Source organism: Pecten maximus, chromosome 5, assembly GCF_902652985.1.
Source record: "Pecten maximus chromosome 5, xPecMax1.1, whole genome shotgun sequence".
Lineage (NCBI taxonomy): Eukaryota > Metazoa > Mollusca > Bivalvia > Pectinida > Pectinidae > Pecten > Pecten maximus.
This window is the reverse complement of record NC_047019.1, coordinates 31063648-31086370: the sequence shown is the minus strand read 5'-3', so window position 1 is coordinate 31086370 and position 22723 is coordinate 31063648. Positions and strand designations below refer to the sequence as shown.

General features: G+C 35.6%; 2 protein-coding genes across 4 annotated transcripts in view; one reads left to right on the top strand and one right to left on the bottom strand.

Moving 5' to 3' along the window:
* The first annotated feature begins 1058 nt into the window (after positions 1-1058).
* On the top strand, positions 1059-19825 carry LOC117327787 (neurogenic locus notch homolog protein 2-like). 2 transcript variants are annotated; one of them, XM_033884962.1, is made up of 12 exons: positions 1059-1159; positions 3533-3712; positions 5198-5310; positions 8169-8261; positions 8381-8482; positions 12226-12330; positions 14576-14914; positions 15255-15272; positions 16376-16630; positions 16803-17048; positions 17658-17726; positions 18136-19825. In XM_033884962.1, exons 1-12 carry the CDS (start codon positions 1074-1076, stop codon positions 18495-18497), a joined length of 1968 nt encoding a protein of 655 aa, XP_033740853.1. In that variant the 5' UTR covers positions 1059-1073; the 3' UTR covers positions 18498-19825. The 2 variants fall into 2 exon arrangements, with proteins under 2 accessions (XP_033740853.1, XP_033740852.1); XM_033884961.1 differs by lacking the exon at positions 1059-1159 and adding an exon at positions 2864-2977.
* LOC117327786 (protein jagged-1a-like) overlaps positions 19107-22723 on the bottom strand; it is a 25855-nt gene continuing 22238 nt past the window's right edge. For both annotated transcript variants that reach the window (XM_033884958.1, XM_033884960.1), the window contains exons 10-12: positions 22019-22258; positions 21331-21405; positions 19107-21008 (exon numbers count right to left, since the gene is read on the bottom strand). In XM_033884958.1, coding sequence (XP_033740849.1) covers positions 20497-21008; positions 21331-21405; positions 22019-22258 — 827 coding nt within the window. In that variant the 3' untranslated portion in view covers positions 19107-20496. The remainder of the gene's footprint in view (positions 21009-21330; positions 21406-22018; positions 22259-22723) is intronic.

Below are 22723 nucleotides of genomic sequence, written 5' to 3'. Positions count from 1 at the left end.
GAGTAGTAGATCTTAGTTAAAGGAATGTATTGATTGATGTTAATGGTACTGAGTGGCAGATCTCAAGGAAAAGTATTTGGAATATAACTTCAGTGATTCGTCATAGACAATGAAATATCCAGGTGACCGATGTAGACCCCATGAGCCTCTTGTTTTCTGATGAAAACCATTGCTCCACTTTAAATATCGCCTTCTGATGCTGGTATGACTTTTCAGTATGTGCAAATAATTCTTCTTGACCTACTTTCACATGTCACAGTGAGAAAATATGTTGAAACAAAGTATTAAACAACTTCTTACGTGTTGTGAACATGAAAGGATGTGGCTATACATTGCCAATTTTATTCTAAATTATTTGTTTCGTTGGCTCAATATCTCGGATCTAATACGTTAAAGTCTTAAAACGGCTTCGGTCTAATTGAATATTTCGGAGATAACTTTTTGAAACAAATATCTTTCAAAATTGGATAATATATAACTCTATGCTTTCGGATTTTCTCAAACTAGAAATGTTTTTAAATGGTTTCAGGTTTAGATATGATATAAACGGTCATTTGATTGCTATAATATTATAACTAGACGATCAATATCCTATTCAGAGTAAATCTTCCCCCGACATGATATTGGGTCTGTAGGAATGATTTACAATCTAGCTTGTTTACGTTTGGCTCGGACTATATCTCAAGATAACAGATATAGGTCTAACGCTACATAACACCGGATGGACTACCTAGGCCCATTGGACCTCTTTTTCCTCTTTCAGTTCTATTAATAGGTGATATGTAATTCGATTTTTTTTTTTCTATCGATATAAGTATATTTTGGTGGTCAAAGTGTTAATGAAAGTTTTCGTTTTTTTATACAATACGAGTGACATTAAAACTTTGGTATGCAAAAACCCAATTTTGTACAAGTTCTGAAACAGTTACAGCAATTTCTGCACACTTGAAAGATAATGCTACCTGGATCATACGACCTGGTGGGTAAATCAGTCATTGATAGTGGTTTAGGGTGGGCTTGCCAATAGCAGACGTCACATACTGATAACAGACTCTGATATAACCAATAACAAGATGGCGACTTTGCATATGGCCTCCCGTTTCTTCCTTGTTGTTGTTCTCGTTTCTTCTTCAGTACACGGGATGCTGGACTGGTCAGAGTAAGTACGACGATGTACCTGTAGGTTCAATACTAAACAGGAGTTAAATTTACCATACAATGTCAAATAATTACGCAATTGCTGAATCAATGCTAGACTTTTATCCTCGCGGAAGTGTTACATTAATTCAGAAATTTCCAAGCACACTGGTGATTTTTCTTTTATTTGTAGGATTGGTTCAGTAAATATAACTCTTTTGGCAATCGTTTGTTGCTTACCCTTCATGGATTTTATGGTTAAATATAAATCACGATGTAGTAACTATTTTAATGGTCTGTAGTGGTGTAACATCCTTATTCATATACCCATAAGGATCAATAATTTAACAGGAATACGTTGAAGGATTGTTCATCGATAAAACTAACTTTTGATACATATCTGGTAATTTGTTGTTACACCAGAGCTGTCACTTGCAACAATAGACATCATAGCTAGGGAGTAATTCTGTTTCTGTCTTGTATGGATTCCATTTTTCCCAAGTCTTATTGCCGACAGTAGGATTATTTACATACGACCATAATCTTAATGGTGAAATATCAGAAATATCATTGTTTTCATGGCTTCAATTACGACGTCACAACGAGAACGTGCTGGATGTCATTCACAGTCCTTTACATCACATGTCTTTCTAGTAGATTTGTTTGTGGTCACACGTCTTTCTAGTACTGTGACATCACTGTCAGTGTTAATATATTCTTGTTTTTGTTTTTTCGTTTTGTGTTTGCTCTATTTGTGATAGTCACAACTATGTATGCTAATGACGTATATTTCTTTATTATCTATTAAAGTAACCACCCACACCCAACAACTAAGATGGGTGAGAAAGACTTTAATCATACTGATGTTAACAGATTACATTAACACTTTATAGATAGTCATTAGAAGTTATAAATATATCAGAGATCAGGTATATATAGATACCATGTTTAATTAACTGTTCTGTAATTTAATCGACAAGAAAGAAATATTTAGGTAGACCTTATCTCAATAACGTCACAATAGCTGCTGATTTTTTAATCAATGATGTGTATCCTATGCATGGTTTACACTTGATTCTTGGTTATTTGTTATCAAGTCACAAGAACTGAGAGATTTTATGACTGTAAATCACATTAATTTTACATTTGAACAATCTGGTTTGTGTTGGTGTTTGTGTGGACCTGTATTCTGTCTATTTTTTTTTCAGGTTTAGATATGATATAAACGGTCATTTGATTGCTATAATATTATAACTAGACGATCAATATCCTATTCAGAGTAAATCTTCCCCCGACATGATATTGGGTCTGTAGGAATGATTTACAATCTGGCTTGTTTACGTTTGGCTCGGACTATATCTCAAGATAACAGATATAGGTCTAACGCTACATAACACCGGATGGACTACCTAGGCCCATTGGACCTCTTTTTCCTCTTTCAGTTCTATTAATAGGTGATATGTAATTCGATTTTATTTTTTTTCTATGGATATAAGTATATTTTGGTGGTCAAAGTGTTAATGAAAGTTTTCGTTTTTTTATACAATAAGAGTGACAATAAAACTTTGGTATGCAAAAACCCAATTTTGTACAAGTTCTGAAACAGTTACAGCAATTTCTGCACACTTGAAAGATAATGCTACCTGGATCATACGACCTGGTGGGTAAATCACTCATTGATAGTGGTTTAGGGTGGGCTTGCCAATAGCAGACGTCACATACTGATAACAGACTCTGATATAACCAATAACAAGATGGCGACTTTGCATATGGCCTCCCGTTTCTTCCTTATTGTTGTTCTCGTTTCTTCTTCAGTACACGGGATGCTGGACTGGTCAGAGTAAGTACGACGATGTACCTGTAGGTTCAATACTAAACAGGAGTTAAATTTACCATACAATGTCAAATAATTACGCAATTGCTGAATCAATGCTAGACTTTTATCCTCGCGGAAGTGTTACATTAATTCAGAAATTTCCAAGCACACTGGTGATTTTTCTTTTATTTGTAGGATTGGTTCAGTAAATATAACTCTTTTGGCAATCGTTTGTTGCTTACCCTTCATGGATTTTATGGTTAAATATAAATCACGATGTAGTAACTATTTTAATGGTCTGTAGTGGTGTAACATCCTTATTCATATACCCATAAGGATCAATAATTTAACAGGAATACGTTGAAGGATTGTTCATCGATAAAACTAACTTTTGATACATATCTGGTAATTTGTTGTTACACCAGAGCTGTCTACCTGCGCTATCTAGTCTTAAAGACACCTGTATGTAGAGTAAAATGTGTTGCCATAGACACTTATATCACCCTATTCTGGTGTTATAATGGTCTCATGTCTGAATGACGATGCTCCTATTTATATGTCAATGGTGTCTTTTTTAAGGTTGTTTACACATTGGCTGCCATTCAGACCCCACGCCTGTCCATCCCAGGATTTGGACTCAAACGAGAAATTCACTTTGGTTCAAACCGAGGGCACCCATTGTAGGTCATCTCTTCAGAATAAATGCCATCAATATCACCATAGCGGCAAGACGAGGAGTCGCTTCTACATGTCCACAATGTACGTAGACTTCCTGTTATTTATTGTCAGTACCCAACTTTGCAATAACATTAAAGTAAAGTAGCATAGCGGTTAAGATTCTCTGCTTAATAGTTTATTGTTTATAATGTATTCTATAAAACATGTCTGAACATCGAACATATGACTATGTATGGTAGAAAACTAATCATTTCCCCGCTTTAAAAATCAAAGTGTATAGTACTTTGCCTGTTTGTCTGTGCGTTGGTGTGTACGTTCATTAAAGTAAACAGCCAATCTAGTGGTGTTTTTACAAGTCTATCTGCTCTGGTGCAATGGAACAAAAGTAACGTAAATCAATTGTTAGTGTATATCATGGCTATTCGTGAGTCTTACTCTTAAAATGTGATTTGTTTAGCTGCTTATAATTTCGACAAAACATGAGTTAAATGCAAGTTTCAGGAGAGCACAATGAACGCATGTGAATCATGTAGATTGGACAAAATAACCCTGCCATTATGCTCACAGGTGTCTATAGCAGGTAGCAAGGACATTTGTTTTACCGAATTTTTCTTTTTCTTTATGAAAACATAAACATTGTTCAGTTTTGACCTTGAAATGCAAATGGCGGCTGTGAATTATATTGCACACATTTGGCATATAGGGAGGAATTTCAATTCTATCAGATGCTATTAAGACATCAGAGCATTGTAAGAAGAAAATGTTCACGACAAAATAGTTAAACTGCGGAGTTAGGGGCTATTTGTAGAAATCTGCATATTTTACCTCAAAATCTGCGGTTGAACTATTTTTCGTCTTATGTAAAAAGTTGTTCATAGTATCTAATAAGAACACTTTTGATGATGTAAAATCCTTGCTATATGGCTTATTTGAGGAAGAAAGGAATAAAATATATGTTCTGATAAAAGAAATAATAGAGAAGATCCGCTTGTAATTGCTTTGGAACGGAGATGAGAAAATACATTGTTTTCCCATCAGAACATTCAACCCATTTAACAAATAGTGTCCCTCGTTACATTCCAATGGAAATATATTGTCATGTTTTTTAAGTGGAATCAAAATGTGTGTTTTTGTCTTGAAACTCTGCTCCACTGATAACAATATCAAAACTGCAAATGATTTCATCCATACTCTGGAAAATTAGTTTCGTCCTTTTTCTTGATAGGGATTATACGCATGAATGTACAAAATGTATATGCTTGTTTCTAAGTGCTGTTTTGAACATATTGGGTATGCAGAAACAAAAAACTAATTACATATATATACTTTTTTTCTTATTTGCATTTTGGCCGCTATTGTTATTTACGTACCGGGATATATTCTCCTCGACTTATTAAGCTTTTATATTAAAGTTAAAAAAAGAATTGATATGTACTAGATAGCATATGGTTGTAAATATTTATAAATATCATACATATGTTTCATAAAAACATCTGGATTTTTTTTCAAATGAAACAATTTATCAGACATCATGTTATTCCATATTTATATTATGATAACACACAGCTACAATGGACCATGTTCATCTGTCAATACTACGACGTGTTCTAACTACGAATGTAAACAATCGTGTGTGGACGGATACCATCGGAACTCGGACGGCAGGTGTGTCAATACAGGTAAGTATTTGTCACCTAAAAATAAATCGTATTTGGTTCATTCACATATCTCTGAAGATAAAGTGTCTGGTGTGCGTTCAAATGTACTAAAATAACAAATAAAAGTATACTATCAATGTTTTTTCTTGGATCTGCTCGAATGTTCAGTTATTATTAGAAAATATAAGTTGATTTTTACATAAAGTCATAAATTAGAAGAAGAAAAAGTTTACATATGTAAGTAGACTTGATGTTTATGTTTTATTCATTTATTGATTAATTTTAATCATATATTTATTATTTCATAGTTAATACTTGATGGCTACGTTGCTTTTATTGACGTATACTGGAGTCTGGATCATAAAGCAAACGCAAATAATTTCACTTCTTTTGCGTGTTTGTTTGTTTTTTATTGTTTTGTTTTTTTATTTTATTTTTATTTTTTATTTTTTATTTTTATTTTGCTGTGAAAATGCTACATTTACACACAAAAATTATAACAATAAGCTATTTTTGAAAACTGGTGGACTGGAAATTTCCCAAGTAGACATACCACTGATAGATACAATGTAACTCCATGGGGTACCATGTAAATAGGTTATCAGCTACAGGAAATATTGACATTAAAGAAGGCCCATCTACGGAAGCCACGATAGCACATAAAGTCTTCATTACTTATTCCTTATGTGTTACTCTTTAGAATCTTTAACTAATTTGTTAATTGATAATTACAAAACAAGTGGTAAGGTTGCCCGGCATAATGGACGGGTTCAGCTTTACAGAGCATTTGTACTTATGACTAACATCAGTCGATGCACTAAATTTATCAAAAGTGTATATTTACTAAACAGAGATTGTCGGCCAAATAAGCAATAACAAACAAGGGATAACAAATAAAGAGTAACAAAAAGCAATAATAAACTTTAGCTTGGAAACAGTTCAGTACTCCACGATACTCTACAACGGATCATAAATGATGTGTAGAATGTTCTATATTAAATATCATTAATAACAATACGGATGATATAATAAATACTTGTTATTACAATTTAATGTATGACGATTACAAATAAGTATTAACAAATAAATGTCAATATATACGTGGTAACTCAAAATGTCCCTCGAGGGCTTTCGTACCTCTGACTGTAGACTCAACTGTAAACAAGGTCTATTTTTGTCTCGTTTGTTTTGCTTATTTGTTTAACGTCCTCGCCACAGCCAGGGCCATACGAGGACGGGAAATTCTCGATATTAGCTTGTTTCATCTAAATGAAATATTGATGCTTGTTAAGATATATTAATTAAAGCTGACGTCTTACTTTTCTCTAGCAAAGTAAACTCCTACCTCATATAGTATAAATTACGGTATATGCAACACTTCAAATATTATTTCTTCGTAGCACAGCCAGATTCTGTCATTTTATGTACGATGGTAGCTAATACTTCACTGCAACATTATCTAAATATTACGTAACATGTAAGCGGTCCATCATGTTAAATTCAAACAAATGCATAGTAATGTTTCGTTTCCACCAACGAAAGTGGTTCGTAACATAAAACATTTGTTATGACTACTTAGATAGATCAATTTAAAAGGTAAATGTGATTAAATAAGATACTTGTCTTTTTGATTAATAAATACTGAGTGTTGGGTGCAATTTAAACAAATTGTATTTAAAAAAAAGCAATTTTAAGCATCTAATTCACCATCGTAGCCATATAATTCGAACTATTTCATATTCTTTCTCAAATGAATTAACTGCATCATACAACTGTTTCATTCTTTTTGGACTCGTCAGTGACGTTTGGGACATCATACAACTGTTTTATTCTTCTTGTACTCGTCACTGACGTTAGAGACATCATACAACTGATTCTTTTTTTTTTGGACTCGTCAGTGACGTTAGGGATATCATACAGCTGTTTTGTCCTTTTGGGTCTCGTCAGTGATACTCGGATCATCAATTCACATCAAGGAAGAAAAAGCCATATATATGGCGCAGTTTTATCAGTCCCCTGCCGTTTTAAAACTGTCTGTCTGTCTGTCTGTCTGTCTGTCTGTCTGTCTGTCTGTCTGTCTGAATGAATGAATGAATGAATGAATGAATGAATGAAAAATATCTGAAGTATCTGAAATTTTCCAAATATATTTCATTAGTTTATTATTGCACCTCCCCTTTCGCTTTAGACTATTTGTCCACGTTCCCATCTCAATTTTTTTACGTTTTACTATAGCTCACATCACTGACGACTCCGACAAGTGCTAAATAGTTGACTGGATGCTATTGTATTTCCTTAAATTGTCCATAGTCTACCAGATCATTCCCAAATTTCTAACAGTTGTTTAGACCAATTTCAATTCCCATAACTTCCCCTCTGGATTTTACCACTGTTGATGTCTTGCATCACTGATGACACCTAGAAAGAAAGATGATATCATCTAGTATCCATTATTTAGAATATACTGTACCTGTCATTGGGTTCAAAAGTTCTTTTACCTTGTGTGATACATAATGCAAAAATATAGTAGGCCTTTACATTCTAAATATATATATATAATGGCTCATCGCTCTAGGCAGATATGTCTATAGGTTTAGTAAGCTTTGAAAGAGCGCTTTTCTTCCTGACGTCAGGAAACCTAAAAGACAAAAAATGTTGGACGGACACATTCATAATTAAGGTAACTCGACAAATTTCTCTTCTCCCGCGATAAGAACTAGAAACGGGAATGTTTTCTCAGAAAATCAGCGTGTTTAAGGGAACAGAAGGTTGAATTTCTTTGGCCCATTATGTTAATCATAATCATAATATTCAACCTTTGTGCCTATTAGACTACGAATGTTTACATACAAAGTGATAGCTAACTTGTTTTTTTGCAGTAACCCTACATTGCTTCAATGGTGGATCACTTAATTATAACTTGACAAAGTGTGTGTGTCCTGCCAACTTCACCGGAGAACAGTGTGACATTCGTAAGCAATTTATCATTCTACTTCCAATTATTTTGATGTCAATATAGATATAAATGTTCAAGCACTCAGCAGCTTTTCAAATGAACAATATTAAGATTAAAATACTTTTTTGTCTATAGCTATCTGTAACCCTGGCTGTAGGAATGGAGGAGTATGTTCACAACCCCCTGACTCCAAATGTTACTGTCCAGATCACGTGACGGGCAGCACATGTGAAACACGTACGTATACCTCTTCCCATCATGGTAGGACTGTCAAATACACATCTCTCCATCATAATAGTTCTGTTAAGTACACATCTTTCCATCATAGTAGTTCTGTTTAGTACATTTGTACAAATCTCTCCATTATAGTAGTTCTGTTAAGTACAAATCTCTCCATCATAGTAGTTCTGTAAAGTAGACATCTCTCTATCATAGTAGTTCTATAAAGTACACATCTCTCTATCACAGTAGTTCTCTTTAGTACACATCTCTTCATCATAATAGTTCTGTTTAGTACACATTTCTCCCTCATAGTAGTTCTATAAAGTACACATCTCTCCATTATAGTAGTTCTATTAAGTACACATCTCTCCATCAAAGTAGTAGTTCTATTAAGTACACATCTCTCTATCATAGTAGTTATGTTAAGTACACATCTCTCCATCATAGTAGTTCTGTTAAGTACACATCTCTCCATCATAGTAGTTCTATAAAGTACACATCTCTCCATCATAGTAGTTCTGTAAAGTACACATCTCTCCATCATAGTAGTTCTGTTAAGTACAAATCTCTCCATCATAGTAGTTCTGTTAAGTACAAATCTCTCCATCATAGTAGTTCTGTTTAGTACACATCTCTCCATCATAGTAGTTCTGTTAATTTCACATAACTCCATCATAATAGTTCTGTTAAGTACACATCTCTCCATCATAGTAGTTCTGTTTAGTACAAATCTCTCCATCATAGTAGTTCTGTAAAGTACAAATCTCTCCATCATAGTAGTTCGGTTAAGTACACATCTCTCCATCATAGTAGTTCTGTTAATTTCACATAACTCCATCATAATAGTTCTGTTAAGTACACATCTCTCCATCATAGTAGTTCTGTTAAGTACACATCTCTCCATCATTGTAGTTCTGTTAAGTACAAATCTCTCCATCATAGTAGTTCTGTAAAGTACAAATCTCTCCATCATAATAGTTCTGTTAAGTACAAATCTCTTCATCATAGTAGTTCTGTTTAGTACAAATCTCTCCATCATAGTAGCTCTGTTCAGTACACATCTCTCTATCATAGTAGCTCTGTTAAGTACACATCTCTCCATCATAGTAGTTCTGTTAAGTACAAATCTCTCCATCATAATAGTTCTGTTTAATACAAATCTCTCCATCATAGTAGTTCTGTTTAGTACACATATCTCTATCATAGTAATTCTGTAAAGTTCACATCTCTCCATCATAGTAGTTCTGTAAAGTACACATCTCTCCACCATAGTAGTTCTGTTTAGTACACATCTCTCCATCATAGTAGTTCTGTTAAGTACAAATCTTTCCATCATAGCAGTTCTGTAAAGTAGATATCTCTCTATCATAGTAGTTCTATAAAGTACACATCTCTCCATCACAGTAGTTCTGTTAAGTACACATCTCTCCATCAGAATAGTTCTGTTAAGTACAAATCTCTCCATCAGAATAGTTCTGTTAAGTACAAATCTCTCCATCATAATAGTTCTGTTAAGTACACATCTCTCCATCATTGTAGTTCTGTTAAGTACACATCTCTCCATCATAGTAGTTCTGTTAAGTACACATCTCTCTATCATTGTAGTTCTGTTAAGTACACATCTCTCCATCATTGTAGTTCTGTTAAGTACACATCTCTCCATCATAGTAGTTCTGTTACGTACAAATCTCTCCATCATAATAGTTCTGTTAAGTACACATCTCTCCATCATTGTAGTTCTGTTAAGTACACATCTCTCCATCATAGTAGTCCTGTTAAGTACACATCTCTCCATCAGAATAGTTCTGTTAAGTACAAATCTCTCCATCATTGTAGTTCTGTTAAGTACACATCTCTCCATCAGAATAGTTCTGTTAAGTACAAATCTCTCCATCATAATAGTTCTGTTAAGTACACATCTCTCTATCATTGTAGTTCTGTTAAGTACACATCTCTCCATCATTGTAGTTCTGTTAAGTACACATCTCTCCATCAGAATAGTTCTGTTAAGTACACATCTCTCCATCATAGTAGTTCTGTTAAGTACACATCTCTCCATCATAGTAGTTCTGTAAAGTACACATCTCTCCACCATAGTAGTTCTGTTAAGTACACATCTCTCCATCAAAGTAGTAGTTCTATTAAGTACACATCTCTCTATCATAGTAGTTATGTTAAGTACACATCTCTCCATCATAGTAGTTCTGTTAAGTACACATCTCTCCATCATAGTAGTTCTATAAAGTACACATCTCTCCATCATAGTAGTTCTGTAAAGTACACATCTCTCCATCATAGTAGTTCTGTTAAGTACAAATCTCTCCATCATAGGTAGTTCTGTTAAGTACAAATCTTCTCCATCATAGTAGTTCTGTTAGTACACATCTCTCCATCATAGTAGTCTGTTAATTTCACATAACTCCATCATAATAGTTCTGTTAAGTACACATCTCTCCACATAGTAAGTTCTGTTTAGTACAAATCTCTCCATCATAGTAGTTCTGTAAAGTAAAAATCTCCCATCATAGTAGTTTCGGTTAAGTACACATCTCTCCATCATAGTAGTTCTGTTATTTCACATAACTCCATCATAATAGTTCTGTTAAGTACAACATCTCTCCATTCATAGTAGTTCTGCTGTTAAGTACACATCTCTCCTCATTGAGTTCTGTTAAGTACAAATCTCGCCATCATAGTAGTTCTGTAAAGTACAATCTCTCCATCAGAATAGTTCTGTTAAGTACAAATCTCTCCATCATTGTAGTTCTGTTAAGTACACATCTCTCCATCAGAATAGTTCTGTTAAGTACAAATCTCTCCATCATAATAGTTCTGTTAAGTACACATCTCTCTATCATTGTAGTTCTGTTAAGTACACATCTCTCCATCATTGTAGTTCTGTTAAGTACACATCTCTCCATCAGAATAGTTCTGTTAAGTACACATCTCTCCATCATAGTAGTTCTGTTAAGTACACATCTCTCCATCATAGTAGTTCTGTAAAGTACACATCTCTCCACCATAGTAGTTCTGTTAAGTACACATCTCTCCATCATAGTAGTTCTGTTAAGTACACGTCTCTCTATCAAAGTAGTTCTGTTAAGTACACATCTCTCCATCATAATAGTTCTGTTAAGTACACATCTCTCCATCATAGTAGTTCTGTTAAGTACACATCTCTCTGTCAAAGTAGTTCTGTTAAGTTCACATCTCTCCATCATAGTAGTTCTGTTAAGTACACATCTCTCTATCAAAGTAGTTCTGTTAAGTACACATCTCTCCATCATAGTAGTTCTGTTAAGTACAAATCTCTCCATCATAGTAGTTATGTTAAGTACACATCTCTCTATCATAGTAGCTCTGTTAATACTCATCTCTCCATCATAGTATTACATTTCTTTCGATAGTACGTATAATGTCTAAAATAAGCAACGGCTCCTGACATCACTGGCGAGTTTTGGAAGGATGCAATATCTAAATGCAATACAGTCTAATTATCACTGTCCTATGTATACCCTAAACATCATCATATTCAATTTTGTGTCCATTGTACAATCCTTGATGATACTCTATCTTAATGTAATTTTTCTAGAGTATCTGTTAATTAGTAACCTTTCTGATCACAAAAGCTGACAAAAGGAAAACTAACATGAATATATTTATGTTGGAATGATTGACTCTTTACTGACATAACCTCGATGATGACAACTTGGCATGGTCTAGTCATGTGATATCTGTAAATTTTACTGTTTTACTAGCAATTTGTGGAAAAGGCTGTCTGAATGGAGGAGAGTGTGTTCTCAATGGCACAACCTCCCGCTGTGTCTGTCGTCCGGGCTTCGTGGGACAAAACTGTGAATGGGGTAAGTATGATTCTGTCGTCCGGCTAACGTTGGATAAAACTGTGGATGGAACAAATATTTATATGTCGACCGGGTCACGTCAGAGCTTTTGTTACATCGGATATATATATGTAGAAGGAGGCATTATGTGTCTGTCGTCCGTGTTACGTCTGATATTTATCTGTAGAAGGAGGAACTATGCGTCTGTCGTCCGAGTTACGTCTGATATTTATCTGTAGAAGGAGGCATTATGTGTCTGTCGTCCGAGTTACGTCTGATATTTATCTGTAGAAGGAGGCATTAAGTGTCTGTCGTCCGAGTTACGTCTGATGTTTATCTGTAGAATGTGGCATTTTGTGTCTGTCGTCCGTGTTACGTCTGATATTTATCTGTAGAAGGCAGCAGTTTGTGTCTGTCATCCGTGTTACGTCTGATACTTATCTGTAGAAGGAGGAATCATATGTCTGATGTCCGAGTTGCGTCTTATATTTATCTGTAGAAGGAGGAACTATGTGTCTGTCGTCCGAGTTAGGTCTGGTATTTATCTGTAGGAGGCATTATATGGCTGTCGTCCGAGTTACGTCTGATATTACCTGTAGAAGGAGGCATTAAGTGTCTGTCGTCCGAGTTACGTCTGATATTACCTGTAGAAGGAGGCATTAAGTGTCTGTCGTCCGAGTTACGTCTGATATTTATCTGTAGAAGGAGGCATTATGTGTCTGTCGTCCGAGTAACATCTGATATTTATCTGTAGAAGGAGGCATTATGTGTATGTCGTCCGAGTTACGTCTGATATCTATCTGTAGAAGGAGGCATTAAGTGTTTGTCGTCCGAGCTACGTCTGATATTTATCTGTAGAAGGAGGCATTATGTGTCTGTCGTCCGAGTTACGTCTGATATTTATCTGTAGAAGGAGGCATTAAGTGTCTGTCGTCCGAGTTACGTCTGATATCTATCTGTAGAAGGAGGCATTATGTGTCTGTCGTCCGAGCTACGTCTGATATTTATCTGTAGAAGGAGGCATTATGTGTCTGTCGTCCGAGTTACGTCTGATATTTATTTGTAGAAGGAGGCATTATTTGTCTGTTGTCCGAGTTACGTCTGATATTTATCTGTAGAAGGAGGCATTATGTGTCTGTCGTCCGAGTTACGTCTGATATTTATCTGTAGAAGGAGGCATTAAGTGTCTGTCGTCCGGGTAATATATATGTCCAAGTTGCATTTGATATAACTGGATAAATACTTGTATGATTATATTTTGCTAGCTAAACAAGCTGTATTCTTATCCTGTGTATGTATATGTTCATTGAGAAGGAGGTGCATGCTAACCTGTATGTTGTGTGATGAGTGAAGGGTTATGTTTATAAATAACATATCTGTTAATCGTCCACATTGTTTATTGTCACATGTTGTTCAAGGATTGGTCGATGTACGAGTAGATTATGAATTGTTATCCAGTTATCAAATATTGATAAAGAGATCCTTATGTAGTAGGTATTAAGTACGCTTCAATACAAAAACCCAAGTACTTAATTGTCCCCCAGAGTTCCGTTTCTCTGTTCAAAGTTTGAAATAACAAGGTAGATTCAGACAGGCCTAGTTTATCAAACATGGAAAGAAAGTTAGGGATGAAGTTTGACCGATACAATACTCAATGACGAGAACTTCCATGCATAGCCCTACGTAGCCCCACGAATGTATCAATACACATGTATAAAATTCACGCGCATTTGACAAGCCGTCCCTATAACATACATATGCGGGTACATTACAATTAACCTGAATAAAGGTTGTACTGGTCACGAAGTAACCCCACACACCTTTTATGTGCCACGCGCACAGGTAAATACCTACGTTTTATAATATGCACGTATCGAACAGTCAAATCACCAACCAATCGGCTGCCCTGACACAAAATGCGTGGGTGAAGCCCGCGCTATTATAAACGATACTATAAACCCATATGATTGTAACTATATAGGAACATTGCCTGTTATAAATTAATGTTTTTTAAATGATGGTCATTCACACTACCTCGTAATCATACAATCTCACATTTACTCACACAATCTGCCGATCATTCAACCTCAGCCTGGCCAGGACTTGCTCAAATTCACATCTGCCACACTTATTCCAAGAGTCCTCTACCGTGAATTTTAATATAAAAAAAAAAATAAGAAATATAGACATTTACATTTGAAAGCTGTAAGACGACGGCATTTTTAATGTAATATATTTTAAAACTGCAAATAATGGTATATTCCAGGTAGTTACTACCTACCTGTTTGTGATGCAAGTGACGAGGTTGATAATACCACCAGATGCATGTTTGACGAAGAGTGTGATGACGGACGATACTGCTGTAGTTCGTCCTCGACATCAATATTTGGACATTGTTCTATGCCCGAGAACAACATCACCTGCATACACCCGGACGGAGCGGTGGTTGCCAAGAATGATATATACAATAGTGTGCGCGACTGTCAGGCGTGTGTATGCAAAGCCCCATCCAATGCTTCCGCCGAACACGGCGACATCCTGTGTATATCTAGTGGTTGTTCAAGTGACTTCCTGTCGAACCCTCACTGCTGCCCCAAAACAACCGGTAAGTATGTCATATAATGTATTACATAAAGTTAATTATATTTGATTAGCTGGTTGCTGTTCTACTGTTGACAATGTGACTTTCTGATTGAAGAATCTATTTACAGAATTCTCAAAAATTCAAGGTCTAAATGACAACACCATGTATCAGACAAAATCATTTATAAGAAAACATATTTAAGCAAAATACCTTTGAAAATTCTAATGTCTTAATATGGTCTACTAATCAAAAAAAATAATTTCTTTCTGCCTTACCGAAATAACGTTTTTTGTGAACACATAAGAGATAACATCAACACTGTTTAAATACACTTTATAATATAGACTTTCCTGTGTTGTAGATAACAGACCTTGCCCACGTGAGTATGACATGGTTGTTTTAATAAAAGGATATAGCGCTTCACTGGTGGTTACGTCAGTCCACGAAGACTTACATAGTAGCAGGCTTTTATCTTGAAGATAATAACGACACATATTTTCTGGTTACCGTTTAAATTCTGGTTTCTACATGTCCCTATTTGGTTTGGAGCTGTTCACGTTTACATATGGTGTTATCTTTGGGTAGGATAGATTCATTGTTATTACTCTGATGAATGTTTTGGAAATTTCGACTTCCGGTATACGAGTCGCTACTCAAAATCCTCTGACAGAAGAAATCTTCCTTAAATTGGATCAGAAAACATAAAGATTGGCATGTCTGACTACTTATCTTAACATACGTTTGAACTGGAATTAGATTTAGTACGTCATTTTCTTTGTCATTGTATTTTGTTATAGCCTTGTTAGTCGATTAACAATATTTGACTTTAGTTTCACAATTTTTCATTTACATTCTCCGTTATACCATACCGATGATAAGCTATTTACAAATACTTTGTACACATTGCGCGTCCAAACTCTCAAACGAACATTCTCCCTAACGTTATAATCTGTTTGTCGACATGCAACTCGGGTAATGCACTTAGCTGTATTGAATGTGGTGGAGACAGAATGTATTTTCTTGTTTCAATACTTTCATATATGCTGAAAGGGTCGTATGAAGTGTTTAAAGTGATATTATTGAGTGATAGTATTTTTTGGTGAATACATATTTTATGTTCCGCGCATACAAAAAGTGTCGTCTTTTTATAAAGATGCCACATTGACAACAGCGTCTACCTGCTTCTCACACAGCAACGACGGTCGAATGATGTCCTAATGATCATCGCTTATAAGAGGAGGTGCAAGAAAGATTTTATTCATGCACTTTTTATAAAAAAAAAGATAAAGAGTAATAAGAAACTAAAATTTTTGGATGGTGTTAATTTGGTATTGTATTTCTATATATCACAGCATATTTTTGTTTTCAATCGAAAAGAGTGGTTGGTGGGTGGGTGGGTGGATGGGTGTGCGTGTGTGTTGAAGTTGAATTTTAGAATTTACGGTGCTGCTGTTTCATACTTGTCGTCTTCTGATGTTTCAGCACCTGTGATTCGTGGTTGTCCTGATAAAAGGGAGATAATTCCTGTATTTGCTTCAAAATATGGTAACCATGCTCTCCTTGTCAACACGTTCGAGGCTCACAACTGCTTGGGTAGCCGTTTACATGTCGACTTGAATAGAGTAGACTTCTCAGCTTGTGCTTGTGGCACCGAGAAAATTTACACTGTAACAGCCACGTCCGAGAAGGATTTCAACAACAGGCAAGGGACATGTGACTTTCGAGTTGTGGTCGAAGGTAAGGGATATTAAACATGCGCAAGGAACCATGAGAAAGTATCGGTTAGTTGAAAGTCCACAAATCAATGGCTATTAGCTATAATGATCTGTTAAAATCCAAAGATGACACTATTCTGCGTTATCTTGTGAGAAAGATTAAAATTATTGCTACGATGTTGTTGTTTTTTCAGACATTACTCCCCCTGTATTTGTCACCTGTCCAGCAACAATGTATGTCCGACAGGGGGAGAAAGTGAGCTGGCAAAAACCGGAAGTGACTGATAATGTAGGAGTTGAGCAAATTAACCTCTACAATTCTAGAATAAAAAACAACAGTAAAGATGCATCTCCAGGCATATATTTCCTTGAATACATTGCCATCGACTGGCAGGGTAATGATGCCAAGTGCCGCTTTCGAGTTCACGTCCTCAGAAACAGTACGTATTACAAGCTTTTAAAACACATTTTTTCCACTTAGTGAATCACATTTCAATAATGAGTAAATCTATTTCATTTAAAAGAAAAATACAGTTAATTGCTGACTTCAAGATAAAAGGATGGCGATGTGCTTTAACCTTTAATCATATTTCGTCATTATAATAAAATAATGACAGAGGGGAAAATATGATGCAAATCATTTCTTAACCTCAAGATAAAAAAATCACTGAAGTGAAAATATGCTCTACATAGATATAGTTTGCAAAACCATTTCTACTTAAGTGAAATTCTTCATGACACAAACGTGTGATAGAAGCAGAATTTGCTTTGAAAAGTATTATACATTGTATTTCATAATTGTGCTTTCATAATAACGGGTCAAATCAAAATTGATTATACATAAATCCTCCATTAATGACTTTAATGTTCCGAGCATGTTACAGTATGTGTGTTTCATACTGAATTTTAAAATGCAATAATAGTTAGGATTGTGGTGGTGGTTGTGAAGTTCAACCAAATTCTACTTTGAAAAGGTTAAGGTACTCGCATGCGCCCATTTTGTATCTGTGTTTCTGTTTTATTAACTCCTCTTGTGGATTATGTTTCAGATAAAGACGACTCTCACTACCCTTCCGAATTACGACAAAGGAAGACTCACATGTCGCCCGTAATCATCAGTAAGTGTACTTCTATATCCCTTTGACTACGTTATTCTTATATATTTGTTTACATTAAAGCAAACATTACAAGTTCTTTAGTTCTATAACCAAACAGAACTGTAGGTATTTTAATTCGCCGCAGCGCAATCTGCCTGTTTTTAGGTGGGTTTTTTTCCAGAGGCTGTTGAAATGAATGTAGAATCAATTGGGTTTTTATTGCACTTTGTTGATGCAATACTTATCATACAGGTGGCACTTCATAGTCAAAACATAAGTCATAAGAATTTGACTTCCAAGAGAGAATTACAGTTCCAGAGATTACACTAAACATGAATCTGAGAATGTGAATGATGAGTTCAGAAAGTACCCTTGTTATTGTGAATGATTCATATTATGATTTTTCTGATTGTAAATGTTCGTTTTTCAGTTGGTTCTGTTGTTGGGGTACTTTGCATCACACTGATTGCCATCGTGGTCATCATGGTGAGAGTTTGTCATATTCGGAAAAAGCGTCTACGAGGTGTTCAACAACAACAGCAACAACAGCGTGTCTCGACAACAACCGACATTTACAGCATATACACCAACGACCCTCCACCTTACGAAATTGCCGCCAAACATAAACTCCCTAAATACAGTCAGTCAGACAACCCTCCTAAATATGAAGAAGTCACCCAGGAAGCCTATAACAATCCGTCATACACCTCTTCGGAGGAAGTCGCTGGCACGTCAGAGGGCATAAGTACAGGAAGGGAGGATATGGGTGGCAAACGCGTGACCATCGTGTGAACTTAAATGGTCCTTCCACTGTATTATTGCATTATAGTTGCATATACAGAGATGATCTACATTTCATTGTTAATAGTGTTTCATGTACAAATCCAATTGAACAGAATACGCAAAAATTAAAAAAAAAATTTCTTTCAGTAACAAACATGCATGAACAATGAGCAATGTCGCCTTATCCCATCGTAAAAAGAATTAGTAAAATTATGAATTTGTTGAGAAATTCAAATCTCTGTATTATTTATCATAAAGAAATGAAATCACGGATGAGGGATTAGCCCATGGACTTCGAGTTACGTGTGTGATTAGCCAATGGACTACAATCTGGCATGTGATTAGTCCATGGACTTCGATCTGGCGTTTGAATAGCCAATGGACTTCGATAATGCGTGTGATTAGCCTATGGACCTGGAGTTGGCGTTTGAATAGCATATGGGCTTCGAGTTGGTGTGTGATTAGACCATAGACATCGATCTTGCGTGCCATTAGCCAATTAACTTCGAGTTAGTGTGTCATTAGCCCACGGACTTCGATAGAATTATACACTGTGTAGAATTACTGTACATCGTCCCATCGTCAGCGTAAACTATATATAAATGAACATACGAAAAATAATATTGTGATTTTTAATAGTGTTCTGTTCGTATATTATGAACTGTATCTTCTTGAATTTGTTTTCACTTCAAATCAATCATGTTTTGATTACAGGTAATATATGAACATTTTTTCAATATTTGACATAGCATAATTATCAGAGATTAACGATTATTTATCTTTAATTGATGTTTGAGATAATAAATACAAAATGTATGTTCATATCTAATCATTGATTTATTGGGAATTCATTTTTTTAATACGAAAATGAAGACGGAGCGTTTATCACATTGGCGGTATACCATCTCATGGCTCAGAAAAACGACCTCACACTACACGAGTTAAGCATGGATGTCCCATTGTTAAAGTTACAAACATGTATTTTATTGTATTTACAACTTGACATTTTATTAAGATACGTAATAAACATCACTTTAGACAATGACAAAAATAATAATATTTCTTCGATAGACCTCTAATCAATATCTTTCAATAAAACAAATTCCACAAATTCAACTCTGGTTTTAAAATCAAAACATTTCTTCTGCAAAAATTTGGTAAAAGTTCTATAACATGAATCCTTTATAACGCAAAACGTTTATATTATGCTAATGCATGTGTACCATGAACAAAACATCTCGAAGGTAATATAATAACGCATATACCCTAAAGGTACACAACACATGCAAATGAACATGGCAACTAGATAGTATTGAACGTATATAAATAAAATAAAATATATTAAGCTAGTTCAAAAAAGCATTGCTAATTAGATACATTTGTTAATTGTTAAAATGTTGTCAAGGACACGTTACAACACATGTTTGTAGTCGTGTAGAGATGGACGTCATCAATGTTTCGCAGACATATGGTCGGTCCCTCTTACGTACAACTCCTTAATGGTGGGTATTGAGATACGGAGAGTGTTAAGTAAGGCTATTGTTAGGGTACGGCATGTCTGAAGTATGGAGTGTCGATGTATGGCGAGTGCTTCTTCAGAACATATAAGACATTAGAGAGTGGTCAATTATGACCAATATTACCTTCCAATAGATCATGTTAGTCATTTACAGCATACGGACGTTACTCCTTTCAATACAATGGGCTTACTTAATACCACAAAAACCATTTAACAACTAATGTTCTGTCGTGTAATCACGTATGTAACGCATGAACGTGCATTTTGAAAATCAAACGTTCTGTTACAATTTTGTTTTTTTTAAATCTCTGTATAATACTAACCTACTTTACAACTTCTAAGCAACCTCAACAAGATTTACTGATTAGGTATATGAGGCAAGCAAAATGTTGCAATGTACATGTCAATCAAATACATGGAAATCACTGATTAAATGTGTCCGGTTATCAATTGACCAGTTGCTTGCAAACTGAAAAAGAAAATAAAACTCTAAGACGACTTCTCCTGGTTGGGCTGATCGTAGAAAGCTTGGTTGTCGACAGACTTTACGTCTAACTCTGCATAGTGGCTGTTGGGACTGGCGGGAACTCCTCTGTAGGATGGAGGGGGGCTTTTTTCTCCCAAACTGCCTTTGTCGGAGAGAGGTGAGAGTGCTTGGATTGAATGGTACAGACTTTCATCCATGTACATCTGATTATCAACCCCACTGGTGACAGATGGCACAGCGATACTCGCGTAGTCAGATGTCGTGCTGCTGGCCCGGTAAACAGGAGGAGGAGTTACAGGTTTGTACGGGGGAGGCCCGCTCTTATCTCCCTTGAAAGCGATGTTGTCGTAAGGTGGTGGGGACACACCTTCGGAGTAGATTCCATTGTCAAAGGCTTCCGATGTTTTACCCTTGACGGGCAGAGTCTGTTCAGGGGCAGGCGTACGTAGATGCCTACAGTACAGTAGTCCCAGCAATACCAGTATCAAGAGGACTGCACCTCCGACTCCTACACCTGAAAAGTGATACAATATCATAAAATATATAAATTGCACAAAAGATGCATAATTGAGAGTCAGATACAGTTGGGTCAAATATTAGTTAAAATGCATTAAACAGTTAGAACATAAAGCCGTTAAAATATCTAAAGTATGAATTACTTATTAATATTTACCCGTAAGGACACGCTCTAAAACACATGCATTATTTTTTTCAATTTATAATGACAACTTGCGGTAATTTGTAATGAAATATTCGTGTAAATTTTACATATAGCCGACATCAAATCTAATGCGATTATGATACCACACATAAGTAAAAGACAATAACATACAAACCTATGTACATGTTGTGCTTGTTCCTGTCGGTCGAGCTTAACCTCATTCCGATGGGTAGTGAAGGATCGGTAGTGTCTGGTAAGTACATAACACGATATATCAGTCAAAAAGACCATTCCAATATGTGATTGAATGACTGATTCATACGAAAGTGCGATAACAAGATACACAAATAAAGTTTTTACAAAGGGTAGAGGCTTATTCGTAAGGATACATGTCATAGACCATATCATAGTATGGCGTATAATTATGTTTCAACAGATAAACATATTATTCTAAAATATTGGAATTCTATTTTAAAACATATCCTAACAAATCAATTATTTCAGGTGTATTATTTTGCTTAATGGCATACCTCTACTGCAGAGTCGGGATACATTATACACATAAATGTATGTGGTGTACCCTCAAATTATTCTATTTAGGAGTATAATATCAACAGATAATTTGACAGCTGTGAGTTTACGCTTTCGTCCCATCGCCAAATCGCTGAGCTCTCATTAATGTCAGGCATTTGCATTCTTTGTTTGACAAAGGAAATATATTTTTTCAAAATCTAACAAAACACATTGAATTGCTGTGTCAAAGATAAACATCTTTTGGTATTATAAGCATCTGATTAATGTCATAACGTACTTCAGGGACAGTATTGGCACTATTTGGATTCATCGATGCTTAGATAACCTACCTCTGTGGTAGACCGAGACGGGGATACGACAAACGGCGACATTCTCGTGGAAGTCTTTGGCGAAATATTCTACGTAATGCTTTCCCTCCGGAAACATGGTGTTGTTGGCGTATTTACTTCTCAGATTTATTTCGCGGACTCCGACGTTGTCGGAGGCTGAAGGAGCTCGCCACAATATCTTCTGGTCTGTGAAAGCGCTGATCATGGAAGGACAACGGCTAAATTTGGGAGAATGCACGTCTGAAATGGATTATACAAATGGCATAGACATTAGCATCTTTCGATACAAATTAAAAGTTAGAGATACAATTGAGCAGGAGATTAATCAACTTGTATCATGCAGCTGTTTCGTCCTTAAGGACTCGTCAGTGATATTAGGGGCCTAAATTTAGTCAACACATTATATACAAATGGGATCGTGTGAACATTAAGTTATGCTTACTTGGAAAAAAATGAAACAAAACAGACCAGAAATACAGGCGCCTGCATCTGGTTAGTTATAGAAAAACCATTAGCTCCCACTATATCAACAAGGTGTAACACTACTAAGATCGGACGATGTATCGACTGTGGAACGGACGTAGTCAGTATCGTTTACAGAGCTGTCGACTAATCTGATTACCCGAAGAAAACCCGCTCTAAAATATCTACCCTACTTCCGTTCCACAGTCGGCTATCATGACAGTAAAGGTTTTGTGTAAATTT

Coding starts and splice junctions, on each gene's coding strand:
- LOC117327787 (XM_033884962.1), top strand. CDS start 1,074: ATGGCGACTTTGCATATGGCCTCCCGTTTCTTCCTTGTTGTTGTTCTC. Junction 8,262..8,380: donor CGGAGAACAGTGTGACATTC/GTAAGCAATTTA, acceptor TTTTGTCTATAG/CTATCTGTAACCCTGGCTGT. Junction 17,049..17,657: donor AGTTCACGTCCTCAGAAACA/GTACGTATTACA, acceptor ATTATGTTTCAG/ATAAAGACGACTCTCACTAC.